The 15,946-nt window shown below is 36.0% G+C and overlaps 1 protein-coding gene across 3 annotated transcripts in view; it reads right to left on the bottom strand.

The window, feature by feature from the left end:
- Window positions 1–15,946, bottom strand: part of LOC128229773 (sodium/hydrogen exchanger 10-like) — a 216,996-nt gene that overhangs the window by 2,615 nt on the left and 198,435 nt on the right. For all 3 annotated transcript variants that reach the window (XM_052941592.1, XM_052941593.1, XM_052941594.1), the window contains 15 exons: window positions 15,094–15,234; window positions 14,775–14,872; window positions 12,869–12,929; window positions 10,599–10,853; window positions 9,994–10,188; window positions 9,652–9,853; window positions 9,188–9,336; window positions 8,894–9,019; window positions 8,551–8,649; window positions 8,166–8,348; window positions 7,725–7,865; window positions 7,403–7,514; window positions 5,451–5,533; window positions 2,196–2,372; window positions 1,326–1,423 (listed from right to left, as the gene is read on the bottom strand). In XM_052941592.1, coding sequence (XP_052797552.1) covers window positions 1,326–1,423; window positions 2,196–2,372; window positions 5,451–5,533; window positions 7,403–7,514; window positions 7,725–7,865; window positions 8,166–8,348; window positions 8,551–8,649; window positions 8,894–9,019; window positions 9,188–9,336; window positions 9,652–9,853; window positions 9,994–10,188; window positions 10,599–10,853; window positions 12,869–12,929; window positions 14,775–14,872; window positions 15,094–15,234 — 2,120 coding nt within the window. The remainder of the gene's footprint in view (window positions 1–1,325; window positions 1,424–2,195; window positions 2,373–5,450; window positions 5,534–7,402; window positions 7,515–7,724; window positions 7,866–8,165; window positions 8,349–8,550; window positions 8,650–8,893; window positions 9,020–9,187; window positions 9,337–9,651; window positions 9,854–9,993; window positions 10,189–10,598; window positions 10,854–12,868; window positions 12,930–14,774; window positions 14,873–15,093; window positions 15,235–15,946) is intronic.

A 15,946-nucleotide genomic window follows, 5' to 3' on the forward strand; every position in this document is an offset into this window, starting at 1 on the left:
TCAATGCCCTAGTTTTTGGCCTCATGTGACGCATTTTAAAGTCAAAATTACATCAAGGGAAACATTCTGACCACAGTTCGAACAAAGTAATCAATACTAATATTTGGTTTCTGACATGATTTTCGAAATATTTGACCTAGTGACCTAGTTTCTGACCTCACGTTCCAATTTTCATCTAGATATTGATCTTATTGAGGAAATCATTCTGATTAAGTGTCATAAATATAGATCGAACATACATTTACCAGTATTATTGCCTATTTTAAAATTCTTAAAATTTGACCTAGTGACCTAGTTTTGTTTTGACACCACACTAGTTTCAAACTTATCCTTGAGTTAAGGAAGACATTCTGATAACGTTTCATGTGTATTTGGCCAATTAAAATGTCTCTTGTGAGTTCCAAAGATTTTCCTAAGATTTGACATAATGACCTAGTTTTTGACCACATGTGACTCACATTTACAAGCCGTGGAGATTTTATCAAGGGGGACATTCTGACTGTGTTTGAACATTATCTGACCAATCCAAGATATGACAGAAATTATGTGACAACAGACGGACGAACTGAATGACGGACCGAGGGACAATGCCATAACAATATCCAGCTCCCGAACCCTTCGATTTGGTGGGGGGAAATATATGTCAGAGGTTGACTGTGGTCAATATTCAACAGGGTTAAAATTTAATGTTATAACGGCGTACCATGGTGCGCTAAACCTAAGACATGGTCACATTAATAAGATCTTACTTTTAACGGCAAGTTACATACATGTACATGGTGTCTGATATTCTACCATGTATCGTATTAAGTGATAGTGAATATATATGTATCCTATGCAAATCAAATATATTATAGCAAAATCGTGTAAATGGCGTCTCAAGGTTTCGCGACAAGAGTCAATATTATGCTGCGTTTTTGCAAGTAATTGCATACAACAGCATATACCTAGGCAACAACCAATTTGAAAATTGGGCGATGACGATTTTCAAATAAAGTTAAAGCCCGCATGAAGGTCCATACGAATATTGAATTTACAGCAATACATCTTGACTGTAAATGCAGGCATCTGGTGTCATAACCAGTGACACTCATAGACAGACCAATTTTAGCTCTTTTAAATTCAGTTGAAACCCACTAAATACATACATGGCCATAGACAGAAACCCCTCCAATGGTTTTATCATACATGTATTTCATTTTTTTTTAAAGCAAAGGCAGTCCGTGGTGCAAAAAGCTGGGGGCCACAACTTTTGCCACCCTACCCTTCTCAATGAAGTCACATGATTGAATTATGAAAATATGATGTACTTGTGTGTGATGTACCTGGGTATTTCGATATTGAGCTTATTGATGGAGTCTGTGGATGACTGATTCACCTTGTTGTTGAACAGCGTGCCCAGGCTCTTGGCGCTCTGCACCTTCTGCAATATACAATTGTTGAGGGTCAGGAGGAGAACCATCATTAACATGGGATATCCACTAATACTGTGTGATTAGTATAGGATTATTTTCTATGCAACTGTCTGAAAAATTGAATAAATCCAATTTTGATAATTCTGCTCTCAAAAGAATAGAATCAGTTCATAACATTACAAAACATTATTAAGCATTTCATAGCCAACAGTAACAATACTTTCAGCGTGAAGGTTTTAATGAGATACTACCATGACAGCGGAGTAACAAGTATACTGCTATTCCCAAGAAGAAGGAAAAAATCACTAAATTCATATGGAAGATTAAATTATAATAATTCTTTATGCTTGATTATTCAGTATCTGAAACAAAGGCAGTAGTATAATTAAAACAGCACATATATTGATGTTAGTTAAATATTAATACTTTGTTCATGTCCATTTTAAAGTTTTATACAAATATTTAGATAGATTGACAGCATAAATAGAAAATTTGCTTGACATAAGACTTATAAACCTTTTGTTTTGATCATTTCAATAAAGAAGAGATTTCTATCTAGTTCATTTTACAAACTGACTGAGTCTGACTGACAAATTCTATCTGTTCTAGCCATGTTAAAGTGTCTTAACCCTTCTCAGTTATGAGATTGTTTGAAATGTTGAACATGTTATTGGACTGAAATTAAATGAATTCAGGGGACTTCACGATGAGTGTTTAGATACTGAACAAGGGATGTTTTCAAGATGCTGAAAATGCGGTAACAGTGCTTCATGTACGCACCTTCCACTTGGACTCCACCTTGAGCCTGTTTTTAGAGGCGTGCTTAAGGCAGAGTTGTGAGAGGGAGTTGATGAAGGCACCGTGGCCACGCTGTTGTTCCGTCTTCTTCCCGCCATGGATGGGCTGCCCAACATCACTGGGTACCACTAGGATAACCACAGGCGTATCCTCCACTGGCTGCAAATAATCTGGCTAAATACTAAATATATACATCTACATGTATTTGTACAGATAGACCAATGGGATTGCAATTTAACTCCTCTATCCATAGCCTCATAGATTGGCCTTTACACTCTAAAAATATATAGTAAGGGGTATAACTAGGGGCAGCTGATGTGGCCACTTGTCTATGAAGGAAAGAGTTAAGCACAAGGATTGTCAGCTACAAATGTAGCTCCACTTACAAATTGCAGCTCAACTTCTCAATTGCACTGAAAAGAACTATTCCTTTATCTTTTATTATTATTTCAGCCTGATAATGAAACAGATATATGAATTATACAAGTATGAATTAATTCTATGAGTATATGTACAACAAGAGCTGCCACAGAGACAGCGCACTCGACTATTCTGCCGCTTTTTAGTGTAAGGATTGAAAAGTTTTGGCGAAACATGCATGGATCACTGTTAGATTAGATTTCAATGCAATACATGATGTGCTGAGATATTAACATAAATGTGGTTACATAGAACATTTTAACCAGAATTTTTTAGTCTAATAATAAAGGGCCATTATTTGCAAAATACAGTTATCTAACTTGGATATTCGATTAGGTTGGGTGGTTGAATACCATTGTATAAAGTCTTAATGCAATACATCAAGTAGTTGCTGAGATATTATGGTATGTACGTGTGCTAACATGCAAGACCTTAACCACAATTTCTAAGTCGCATAATTAAGGGGCAAAAATGATATAATATGAAAGATAGAGTTATCTTACTTGATTAAAGAAGAAGGTTAAATGGTTGCGAGCATGTGTGTAAAGTTTCATTATGCAATACATGATGTATTCGCTGAGGTATGGACTTAAAAGTGGTAACAAGCAAAACCTTAACCAGAATTTCTATGTCTAAACAAGACGCAAATGCGGCAACGCCCCATTAAAGCCGGATTTTTATTTGACGATGCAATTTTGCAAACCAAGGATTTGAGCTAGTGACCTAGTATTTTTAACCAAAAAGACCCATATTTATACTGGAGAATTATCATTCATACAAATAGCCTGATGAACAGAAACTATTCCATTTGTGTGAGGAAAAATGAACATTTTAAAAATACATCAGCTTTTCCAATAAGATCTGTCCCAGAGACCTAATTTTTGACCTTAGATGACACACTTTATCATCAAAGATTTCATGTACACAAATATTTTTAAAGTCTGAAATTTCTGGCACAAATACTGTATGTATCCTAAAGCACAGTTCAAGTCACAAAAGGGCGTAGCTATTTAGACACAAAAGAAGGAAAATATTAAGATCCTGAAAATACAATCATTGACTGTGATGCTGACAGGTCAATGGTGTGTGTGCCAGTGTGATAGCATGTGTGCGTGTGTGTGTGTATGTATGTAATTTAACCAAATGGCATGAAAATTGAAAAAAAAAATCAATATCCTGCAGGAAAAAACTGTAATTTATGCTTAAATTCTATTATACTTTAATGTGACTATGATATCCTGGAGAAAAAAATGTAAAAGTTTCTTGAAAATCTATTATACTTTAATGTGACTAAGATATCCTGGAGAAAAAAAAGTGTAAAAGTTTCATGAAAAGTTTCATGATTTTTTTTTTGATTCTTTTATGACATCAGGAAAATATTTCCTAAGATTTGACCTAGTGACCTAGTTTTTGATCTGAGGTGACCCATATTCACAAATGTTTAAGACAACAAGTAGACAAATATTCTGAGCAAGTTTAATAAAGATTTGACAAAAATTAATGAATTTTTATGGTCGTGGAATTCTTTCTCCTAAGATTTGACCTTGTGACCTAGATTTTGACCGGGGATAACCCATATTATAAAACTTTCAAGATATTATGCAGACAAATATTCTGACCAAGTTTCATAAAGATTTGACAAAAAATGTTGAATTTATGACGTGGAATGATTTTCCTAAGATGTGACCTAGTGACCTAGAATTTGACAAATAGTCTGACCAAGTTTAATTACCATTGGATAAAAACTCTTGATTTCATTACATAAAATGAAAACTTTAACGCAGAATTGTTAACGCCCGCACGCCCGGTTTTCGCCATTCTACAACCCGTAATTTTTCAATGAAAAATCCGGCTAAAAAGGGGCCGTTATTTAAATTTAATGCAAACTAGAGTTATCTAACTTGGTTAATTAAGTAGGTTGGATGGTTGACTACCATTGTATCGAGTCTCAATGCAATTCCTCAAGTAGTTGCTGAGATATTAACCTATGTGTGCTTGCACGAAAAACCTTAACCAGAATTTTTAAGTCGAATAATAAAGAGCAATTATTTGCATTAAATGCAAACAAGAGTTATCTATTTTGGTTAATTAAGTAGGTTGGATGGTAGAGTACCATTGTATCAAGTCTCAATGCAAAACCTCAAGAAGTTGCTGAGATGTTAACCTATGTGTGCTTGCATGCAAAACCTTAACCAGAATTTCTAAGTTGAATAATATAGGCCTATTATTTGCATTAAATGCAAACTAGAGTTATCTAACTTGGTTAATTAAGTAGGTTGGATGGTAGAGTACCATTTTATCAAGTCTCAATGCAAAACCTCAAGAAGTTGCTGAGATATTAACCTATGTGTGCTTGCACGCAAAACCTTAACCAGAATTTCTAAGTCGAATAATAAAGGCCTATTATTTGCATTACATGAATATTAGAGTTATCTAACTTGGTTAATTAAGTAGGTTGGATGGTTGAGTACCACAGTATAAAGTCTCAAGGCAATACCTCAAGTAGTTGCTGAGATATAAACCTATGTGTGATTGCATGCAAAACCTTAACCAAGGTGTGACGCTGACGCCGTCGCTTGGGTGAATAGTATAGCTCTCCATATTCTTTGAATAGTCAAGCTAAAAAGGTGACATTCATCAGGGGCCTTGCAGTATACTTACACTGTCACAAGTATTTGAAATATGTCTTAATAATATGTCTCTGCTTTCAATCGATTTGATCTTGAGCAGACAGTACTTCAGTTAACATAGATAATGAGCATTTACAGCTGTGACAAATCCATCTATTCCCAGCCTGTCCTCAGTGCCGGAGCTTACCAAGAGGTCCAGTTTGAAGACTGTCCAAGGGATGTAGCAAGGACCCTCAAACTCCTCACTTGAGAACGGGTTACAGGCAGAACCTAAAACAAACACATATCAAAGACATCATGCCTCCTGGTGTCGACATGCAATATATATATTGATAAAAGTCAAGGTCGGTGTAATTTTTATTCCAGTCTTTATTCTTTTGGTAAAATATTCTACCCCCCCAATGCATTCTTTATTCAGATGATAGCTTTTTCCCACGTTATATTCTAAGAAGTTGACATGCAGTAAAAACCTCACCAGGCCAAAGTTACAATACAAGTCAGGGCAAAACAAAGAGCATTTGAAACTGTGTTGACTCATGACCTCTATACTAGGTTCAGGTCGGGTGACCTCAAACATCCCTTCAATATTTCCTGTATATAGCCTTATAGGGAAATTGATTCATCTATCTAGATCACATATTTTACCCCTCAAGGTAATATGTGCAGATTATTACTTAATCTGTTGTTTCAACTGCCTTAATCAGGTTCCATAAATCAAACCATGTGTTACTCATTACTTTTATAATGAAATACATAACATACTAAATTTGGAAGTGTTACTATTTAGAATATAAAGTGCTGACAACTTCAATACAGTTCCAGCAAGATGCTTGGAATAGTTTGGATAAGCAGATAAGTGTAATAAAATTGTAATAGAAATGAATCTATTCTTTCCTGGTCTGTATATTGACATTTATAAAACCGCCAAAGTAATATTATTCTTTGATTGTATGACACCAAGTCATTCAATCAAGTAAATGTCAGAAGGACAGGGACAGAGAAATCAGTACTCAACAATTCACTTAACTACATAAAATCTTCATCACTAAAATAGAGATAAGACCCAACAATATGGAAATTAATGCAACAATTAAATGCATTTTAAGTGCAAAATTCAGTTATATACAGTTGAACACCGCTATTCCGAACTCCTTCTTTGTTTAATTATATATTTTATCTTTAATCCAAAATCGCTAGTCCAAAATAATCGCTATTCTGAAGTAAAAATTACGGTCCCGATTGGGTATTTCACACCTATTTATCAATTCTTATTTCGAACTCTATCATGTCATAGTTTTTCACACCATACTTTGAATGCACTCCGGCATCGGCTTGAGGTGACAATGGACACAATATAAGCGCTTGTTAAAGAATGACGTTGAGCACGCGTATGTTACAAACATCAATGTCAGAAAATGAGCGATCATTTGGGTGATGCAGTGTGTATATAATTGCTTGTTAACACAACCTGAATATCATTCGAAAATGTCTATCTCATCAGATTCGATTGCCGCAATGCTCACTCGACCTACTACCGAACAATCCGTGCTATGTTCCGAATGCATACATGTGCTGTCATTATGAATTAAATGTTTTATGGTTTTTTTAATAAAGAAGTATTATCACAAAGTATTTGTCATTTATTAAACAATAAATCAACAATTATTTTTGTATACGAAAGATCACTCGAACCGAATGTATCATATTGGTAATGTGTAACCAACGTTGCAATCTTCATGACTTAGTAGTTCATGTCGTCTATAATTCGCGAAGACTGTCCAATCTGCAAATTGTTAATCAGAAATATCGCTATTCCGAAATAATTTTTTGGGTCCCTACGATTTAAGATTAACGGTGTTCAACTGTAATTAATTTTATTATCCTAATGGTATTGTTTGGGAAGAGCTATATTATGATAAACATTTCCTGTTCAATTGAAAAACTCACTTACATGTACACATCATCAAGGTCAGACAAATATGGTACATGAAAAGTGTCTATACTAGTAGCTTTGTACATGCATTATTAAGATCATGGAGATATCTGAAATCTTTTCTACTAGCATCATGAAAAATAATTTTGGGGGAATATTTGCTCAGACAGAGGTTTGGTTGTCAGACAAAGTTATGGCAGGGGTACCATGGATGAGTACGACATCTGACATGGTTGAGTCAACCACAAACATGCGCCCTGATGTGTCAGCCAGGTATGAGTTCTCCAGGCGCAGCTTGATCTTCTCCTTTGTCCAGCCCTGGAACACAGGCAATTCTTAAATTATTAGGTGGAAACTGCTCATGATAATCTATAAGTTTATTATATGTACTTTCAAATCAAACATATGCCCCAACTAGAAAATATTTTTGCAGTTTTTCCACTAATATATTTGCCTAACTAATGTGTCACTTTCAAGGGCTAAGAAACACTGAATGTCTAACAATGATATTTTGTTGTTGGTTTTGACCTGGAAAGCGGACTGCTTCATGAGAATGTTTGCTGCGATCCTGTTAGCACAGACATGCCAGAGGCGGTACTGGAGGGGTTCCTCCCCGTCGCTGAAGTACTGCAAGGCATATTCCATGTCCTCAAGTGTGATGTACAGCATCTAGGGATAGAAGTTCAGGCGCTATACAATAAAGTCTTACAGTGGGATGTACAGCATCTATGACAGAAGTTCAGGAATGTATACAGTCTTCTTTAGTTTATGTCATGAGAGAAAATAAAAAAGAAATAAAAATCTTTCAATACCAAAGATTTAAAACACATTAGTGTCCTGGCACAGTCTCTCATCTTCTCGTCTTAAAATAATCATAACTCAACAAAATAAAGCGTATCATTAAACAACATAGAAATATTGTTTTAAGACTATTGGTTGGCCACGTGGAGCCCAGAAGGCCATCCACACCTGTACGGAGGTTTCACAGATGACAGTGGCAGAGCGATGTTTGTGTGTGAGCAGCCCCATCTCCCCAATAATATTCCCGGAGGTCATAAAGTCAAGCACATATGTCTTCTTTGCCAGGGTCATACCAGATGGTTTCTCTTGCAGGGAAACGATTGGCTTGCCTGATGGGTTGGAAGATTCCAGCTGTAAATATTAACAAGATAAAACTGAAGATGAAACTGAGCAAAAAATACATATCCCAATATAACTGTTAATACTTTGTAGGTCTTACAAATTTACTTTGTCTGAAGTATTAATCTATTTTTGAGTCACAGTGATTTTTACAAAAAGTGACAATCCCCAACAATTCTGACATAGACACTTTGCATAGAAGGTTGGCACATACCCGGACCATGCCAGAGATGATGATATAGATTCCTCCACACGTATCGCCCTCCCTGATCACAACATCTTCATAGTCAAAGTTCAGCAACTTGGCCTTGTCCTGCAAAATAGTTAAATTGTTTTAAAACCACCTTTTTGGTTTCACTGAAAGTGTGTTTTATAAAATTATTTTGTCAGAAAAAAACACAGTATGTACATTTAATTTTACTATTTTGATTTCTGTTCTCTCAGGAATGAAAAGATGTATAGAATGATATTTAGAAATGAATATGAAAATGTATGTGGCCAAATGCATGTTTAACAGTGTTTTATTCATCCCTATCAACATTGTTAGACCACAAGACCTTGATAAAGTCCATAAGAGCTGTATCATTACGGAGCCAGTAGATGTTTTTCAGCATCTTATCTGGCGGCGGGATCGGCAGACTCGGAGGAGCAGACTGAAGACGCTTCATGTTCTCTTCCACTTTCTGAAAACAACAACATGGAGGGTTTTGGAAATTACAAATAAAAGGCTCGTTAAAGAGTTAATTTATACACTGTTTCCTTTTTTTTCCTTTTGATTTTTTAATAATTAAATAATTTAGGTAACTCTTCCCACAACAGATTGCTAACATCAGTTGAGTTCTTTCCCCTACCTTCTCAAGCTTGCCACCCTCAGCCTCCTCTAAGATTCCATCAGACAGAAGGTCGTGTATGCCATCTCGTAGCTGATTCAACACGCTCCGTATCGCCTGCCGTGTCTTGATGGACAGGGCTATGTCTGGATGTTGCTTTGACAACATACCTGAAACAAGAGGGAAGAAATGTTTACTCTTTAACTTGTATGACATGAATAAAAACATCTTTTTAAGCTAAGAGTCAACATATTTGCAAATCTATGTCAAGATTTGATTTCATGAAAAAGTAGAACTTTCATTTGTTTCACATGAATGAAACAATATTAAATTGATAAAATAGAATGGAAAATATGTGAAATGAATGATAATAATTTATAAAGAATATTTTTCATTTTCTAAACAACAACTATCGCTTCAGATTTATACAATTGACTGCAGGCTGCTAACATAATTATAAGTAAAACATTATTCAGCAGACATACCGAGACACCTGATGACATCAAGGCGGCTGTTATCGGAGACTTGTTTGAGGGACTTAGCAATGTCCTTGTGGTCAGACAGATGGTCAATAAGCTTCCGAACTTCCTCCTCTCCTGCCACGAATCCACGCCCAACATCAAACCCGTAACTCAGGTGCTGACTCATACGCCGCTTGATGAAGTGTAGGATGTATGGCATGGTCGGCTGGAAATGTCCAGACCATGATTGTCTTATATCAGATATATAGGTATATGGCTTACTGCAGGTTTTAAAGTCAGTTTTCAGTATATTTGGTTTTTGAAAAAATTCTTATCAATTCCATGATTTTTTTTTCATAACAATACCTCGAGAAGTCTGAAGACGCGTATAGTTCTGTGGATGATGAAGACCAGTGAGATGATGTGGACTGTGCCATGGAGCTCTCCGTACAGCATGGGGAGGACAAAGCTCTGAACCACGTCCGGCACACCCACCACAATAATAATCATACACAGCCAGTGCCACGTGTTCTTAAGGTATGCCCCTCTCTGCACTACCACCTGCACAAAGAAACAGGATTAGTATGATACACAAACTTATAGGCTATAATTATATAGGGTTCAAAACACTTAAACACAATTGAATAATTCTTAAAACTAAAACATATCCTCCTGAGTATCTAAAACAATAGTTTCTTGATTGAAGCTTTTTTTAGTCACAAAAACTGTCAAATATTTTGTGAAATTGTAATAATCTGTTAGAATTGCATTTATTCAAAGACTTTTTGCACTTTTTTGCCTTGAACTTGAACTTTTCTCAAATTTATGTATTACCTGTCTATATGATTTATTGGACTAGGAAACTTGGTTTGATTAGACAGTATTTGCTAGATTCAGTTAAGAGCATAGAAGTAATTATTGATGAAATTTGCATAAAGGGAATCCTATACTTTCTTAAACATATACATTACCTTAAGGATAAGTTCTAATATGTAGATGGTGACAAAGGCCAAATTGAGTCCCCGGAAGATATTGCGCTTGTAAAAGAAGTGTTCCACATACTGGCTTGTGATGGCGAAGGCTACATTCACCATATCCAGGAGAATGAAGGTGTACACAATGATGTAGAAGGCTCGGTGGCGCTCAAACCTGAACAGAGGCCATAGGGAGGATTCCTTGTCTATATCAACGGAAGTCTTTGCTATACTGCGCTTCACCATCTTTTTCTGAAAACAATTTTGACATATTTCATTCAAAACTTGTAAGCATAATACCTTTTAATTATAAATTATTCACTAGATTGTGCCCATACCACACAGATGCCCCAACTTCCCACCTTTGTCACAAAGGCAAGGGCCATAAAAACGTTAGAGGAGTTACTTGAACTGTCACAGGGATATGACAAATACACCCGAAAGGCTTCATTGGCCATACATATTGGGGCCTATATGGACAGATAGCCTTTAGTTATTACTTTAAAATAATGAATATAAAATTTTGCGTTTAAAAAAAAAAAAAAAAAGGACAACTTTGTTGGTACTCAAATTCGTGGATTTTCATATTTTGAAAAAACATTCTGTGATCCAAAATCCTTTTCATATTCTCTGCGTGCCAATCTTGTGCCATGTTTCATCTGTACCACCAAGTTTATGACACTTGCTACAATATGCCCAGTTGGCCCAGATACCTATGTCAATAAGTGTCTGATTGGTTAATTAAGGATAATAAATAAAAATGCACCCACATCAAGGGAATGAAATATTGATGCCATTGAATATCAATGAAGCATTTTTGCAAACTGTGAAAACACAGTACGGGTGTGTGATTAACTCAGAAACAATTAAATTTATATTTCATCGAAGGCAGAAAGTCAAGTGCCGACACTCAAACATACGAGGTTAATAATCAGTACATTTTACATGTTTCTCTACAGGAGATTAATAATCACCTCATTTTGATGATCCTGCTATGTCATACACAAACATTGAATGCAAGTAATTGTCTGTAATTTATTTTCATTGAAGATAAGTAATATTAGTTAATATTCAGAAATATTTTGATAGTAATATAAACAATGATTACAGTACAGCCTGCCTACCAAGTTTTACGTACCTGGGACCAAGTGTTCCTCAGTTTTTGATCGGAAACTGATTTATAGCTTAAGGTTACAACAAGTTTGACCTTTGAGGATGCGACCACAAAGTTGACAGAGTTATCTGGTCATGACCAACAAACCTACCCAGTTTGTGGCAGATGCACAGCTTTATAACTCTGGCTCATAATTATGCTTTTGGAGATAAGTGCGGCACACGACTGCATGCTCTATGTGTTTTTATAACAAGATCAAGGGCAATAACTCCCCCAGATGCACATTTTCTCATGCTGCCTCACATTACTGTAAAATATCATCACTGTTATTATACAAATGGAGATATGCCTGTGACAGATAGACTGACCGATAAGGGCAAATCTACACACCCCTTGATCTCCTCTCTGGTGTGGGGTCATAAAAACTTGACAAAACTAGAGATTGTTATTTTGAAAAAGCGCTTGTCTCCCCTATTGTGTGTTCGTAGCTGAGAAAAAATAAATGATGGACTTGAAATTTGTAATTTTGGACAGTGAAACAGTGAAGTTTGGTTTATTCACCCGTATTAAATAGTGAACATCTACTGCATAAGATCCTGGGTGCAAGCGTTCTTTAGTTACTGAGCGGTAACCATTTCTTCACCTCAAGGTCACGGCGACCTTGACCTACTGATCTCAAAATCAATAGGGGTCATCTACTAGTCATGAACAACTAGCATACCAAGTATGAAGTTCCTGGACCCAACGATCTTTAGTTATTGAGCGAAACCGTTTTTTTCACCTCAAGTTTACTGCGACCTTGACCTTTGACCTACTGACCACTAAATCAATAGGGGTCATTAACTAGTCATGACCAACCAGCATACCAAGTATGAAGTTCCTGGGTATAAGCGTTCTATAGTTATTGAGCGGAAACAAAGTGTGACGTACAGACTGACTGGCTGATGGACAGGACAAAAACAATGTGTCTCCCCATGAATGGAGGAGAAATAATCAATCTCTAAATACTGTAAAACTCTGCAAAGGTTAAAAACACTTCCAAGGAATATGAAAGCTGTGTCTACTAAAAGCAACATCCCTTGAAATGTAAAATTGCACCATATGCAGGTCAATTTGTATTTGTGGAAGACTGATTAGAAGTGTTAACTGTTACCACTCGAGGCAGGAAACTTGGCATCTCCCAGCTCTTCTTTACATCATCAACATCAATGAACCTGCAACAAAAAGCTTCCGTCTCTATTTAATGATATTGATGGACACACCCAACAGATAGTGACTTAAATAAAAACAAACAACATCTTTCACTTTTTTCATACAATAAAATTAAACATAGGGCTGAGCCATACCAGATAACAGTGGTTTCATTGTGTGACCAGAGTAAATAAAAACATGTTGTTTCAGGTCTGTTTCCTTTACTATATTCAACTTATTTAAGACACTAACAATATTACTATATTAAACTTATTTAAGACACTAACAATATTACTATATTCAACTTATTTAAGACAGCAACAATATTACTATATTCAACTTATTTAAGATAGTTACAATATTAAGTCACAATTTAACGACAAATTGCATTTTAAATATCTTTCTGACAAGGCCCATGACTGTTACTTTAGTAGAAAAAGACAAAATTGATAAAAATAAGAAAATAGAGACTTCAAAATGACTCAAACATGAGCGATCAATGCAATGAATTACAAGTAATTGATTCTGTAACAACTATGCCACAGAACTTGGGGTAGGGTTTGAACTGAATATACAAAAAGTTCATGTTTACTTGGGCACTTGTCAATAATAAATTGTTTATTAACATCTATTCCACTTTTAGCATGAACTGCCAGTAACACTGCAGTTGCAGCCTCAGTCAGTGCTCTCTAGTCCCTTTGGCACACGGAATAAAAATGTCACATGTCACTTACACATTCCAGAACCTGAAGGCCTCTCCTACATGTAGATTCCCTGTCATGTTCATTTATTGCATCAGATAACCACATTTTACCAATTGTGAACATCATTATTGGATTCGGATATCTGAACTTTGTTTTCATAACTTGTTTTGAAAGATTTACTTCACAATTTAAACAAGCCTGAAAAGCCAATTTAAGGAGAACTAGAGATTGCTTTTTTGAAAAGTGCTTGTCTCCCCAAATGTGTGGTCATAGCTGAGAAATAACCGATGATGGACATGAAATTTGTACTTTGGGACTGGAGATGGACCAACTTAAGGATCATCTACTTGTCATGACCAACCGGAATACCAAGTATGAAGTTCCTATGTCCAAGTATGAAGTTCCTGGGCCCAAGCATTCTTTAGTAATAGAGGGGAAAACATTTTTCACTGAAGGTCACCACGACCTTGACCTTTGACCTAATGATCTCAAAATCAATAGAGGTCATCTACTACTCATGACCAACTCAAATACCAAGTATGAAGTTCCTGGACCCATAGGATCTCCAGTTATTGAGTGGAATATTTTCACCTCAAGGTGATGCGACCTTGACAGTAAACCTACTGGTCTCTAAATCAATAGGGGTCATCTACTGGTCATGACAAACACGGATACCAAGTATGAAGATCCTGGGTCCCAAGCGTCCTACAGTAATTGAATGGAAACAAAGTGTACGGACAGACTAACAGACAGACAGGGCAAAAGCAGTATGTAGATATAATTCATGGAATTTTGCAAAATGGTTCTGGAGAAGTTAATATTGGCGACAACACACAGTTACAATAGTTCACCTTAGCATGTTATTGAGCATCAGTGTTAAATGATTTTTACTTTCTAATACCAGTAAATCTTTCTCACAGACAAACTTGTCTCATATTATTTTCCATTGTTTTTTACTATCGCCAGTAGTGCATCAAGAGGTCCCCCTTCCCCTCAGACATCACCTTTTACACATCTGCTTGCCCTCATGGACCGCAGCGACCTCTGTACACTTTTGTAGTTTGCTGGTTGTCTCACAAGACAGCATGGCTTGCTCAAACTGTTGTCAGTGGCTCATCAAGAGTTCACCCCTTCCCCGCAGACATCACCTCACCCCACACTTACTTGCCCTTGTGGTCAGCAGCAATCTCTGTACACTCCTGCAGTTTCCTGGTTGCCTCACGGGACAGCATGCCCTGCTCAAACTGTCGCCAGTAGCTCATCTGGAGACATATTTATATAATGCACGTAATATACATGATACTAAAAATGAAGAGTCTGTATGTTATTGCATTCTATGCAATATTCATGATTGATATTCTCTTAAAACAAATTGCCTGACCTTTATGGATTCGCTACAAAACATGAAGACAGTGTTAGAATTTCATGAGAATATACTACAAAACATGTTGTATTTGTGCCAACAAGAGGACAGCCTGCAAACCTTTTCTCCCTTGAGCATGCGGAGTATGGCCTCATTCGTCATGTCACGCAGCTCTTTGTTGGAGTACTGGGGAGGGAGACTTGCATCACACTCCGGGCAGCACGAGTTCTGCTTGATGTCTAGGGACTCGTCTATCATGGCCTGACAGTTGCAAACATAAAAAATGAGTATTATTAAAAGACGGGGTTACTCTCTATTTTTTATTTTAATCTAATGAAGTAATGAAACAATAGACAATAATAAAAGCTTTTTGTTTTGGCAACAGCTAATGAAATTAGATGACTATTTTGTAAGTGAATATATGAATAAATGGTAAAGGCAATAGTAATGGTAAATAGGTAAAGAACAGCATAATAAATCAACTGAATATAAACTTAAAATTCAAAAAAAAAAATAGCAAGTGATGATGGTTTACAATTGAACAGTAAATTTTCTTCTTTGATACAAAAGATTTTAGCAAACAACTTCCTTAAGATTCTAAAACCATTTAGAAATAACAAAGGAATGAATTTAAGTATCTTTTATGTGTTTACGGTGCAGATGTGAATATCGGACACAATGGCATGTGGCCATGTGCAGCATGCACAGGGGTCGGAGATTCACACTCGTACCGGAAACACTTGATTGAGGCTTTTTCTTGCATACCTTGAACTTTCAAATGTTAAAGATACACAGTTTTTTACATTGTTTACTGATGACATACCTAATAGTAATTTTAAATAATGGTTGATGTCTAATAGTTTCAATAAAACATTGCATTTTTACACACTGAAAATTTGATCATTCTCGTTAAAAATGTCAAAATTTAAATTGCTTAAAATAATCTGTAAAATATTTTCAATTCAAGCACTCA

Source organism: Mya arenaria, chromosome 4 (genome assembly GCF_026914265.1).
Source record: "Mya arenaria isolate MELC-2E11 chromosome 4, ASM2691426v1".
In the NCBI taxonomy this organism is placed as follows: domain Eukaryota; kingdom Metazoa; phylum Mollusca; class Bivalvia; order Myida; family Myidae; genus Mya; species Mya arenaria.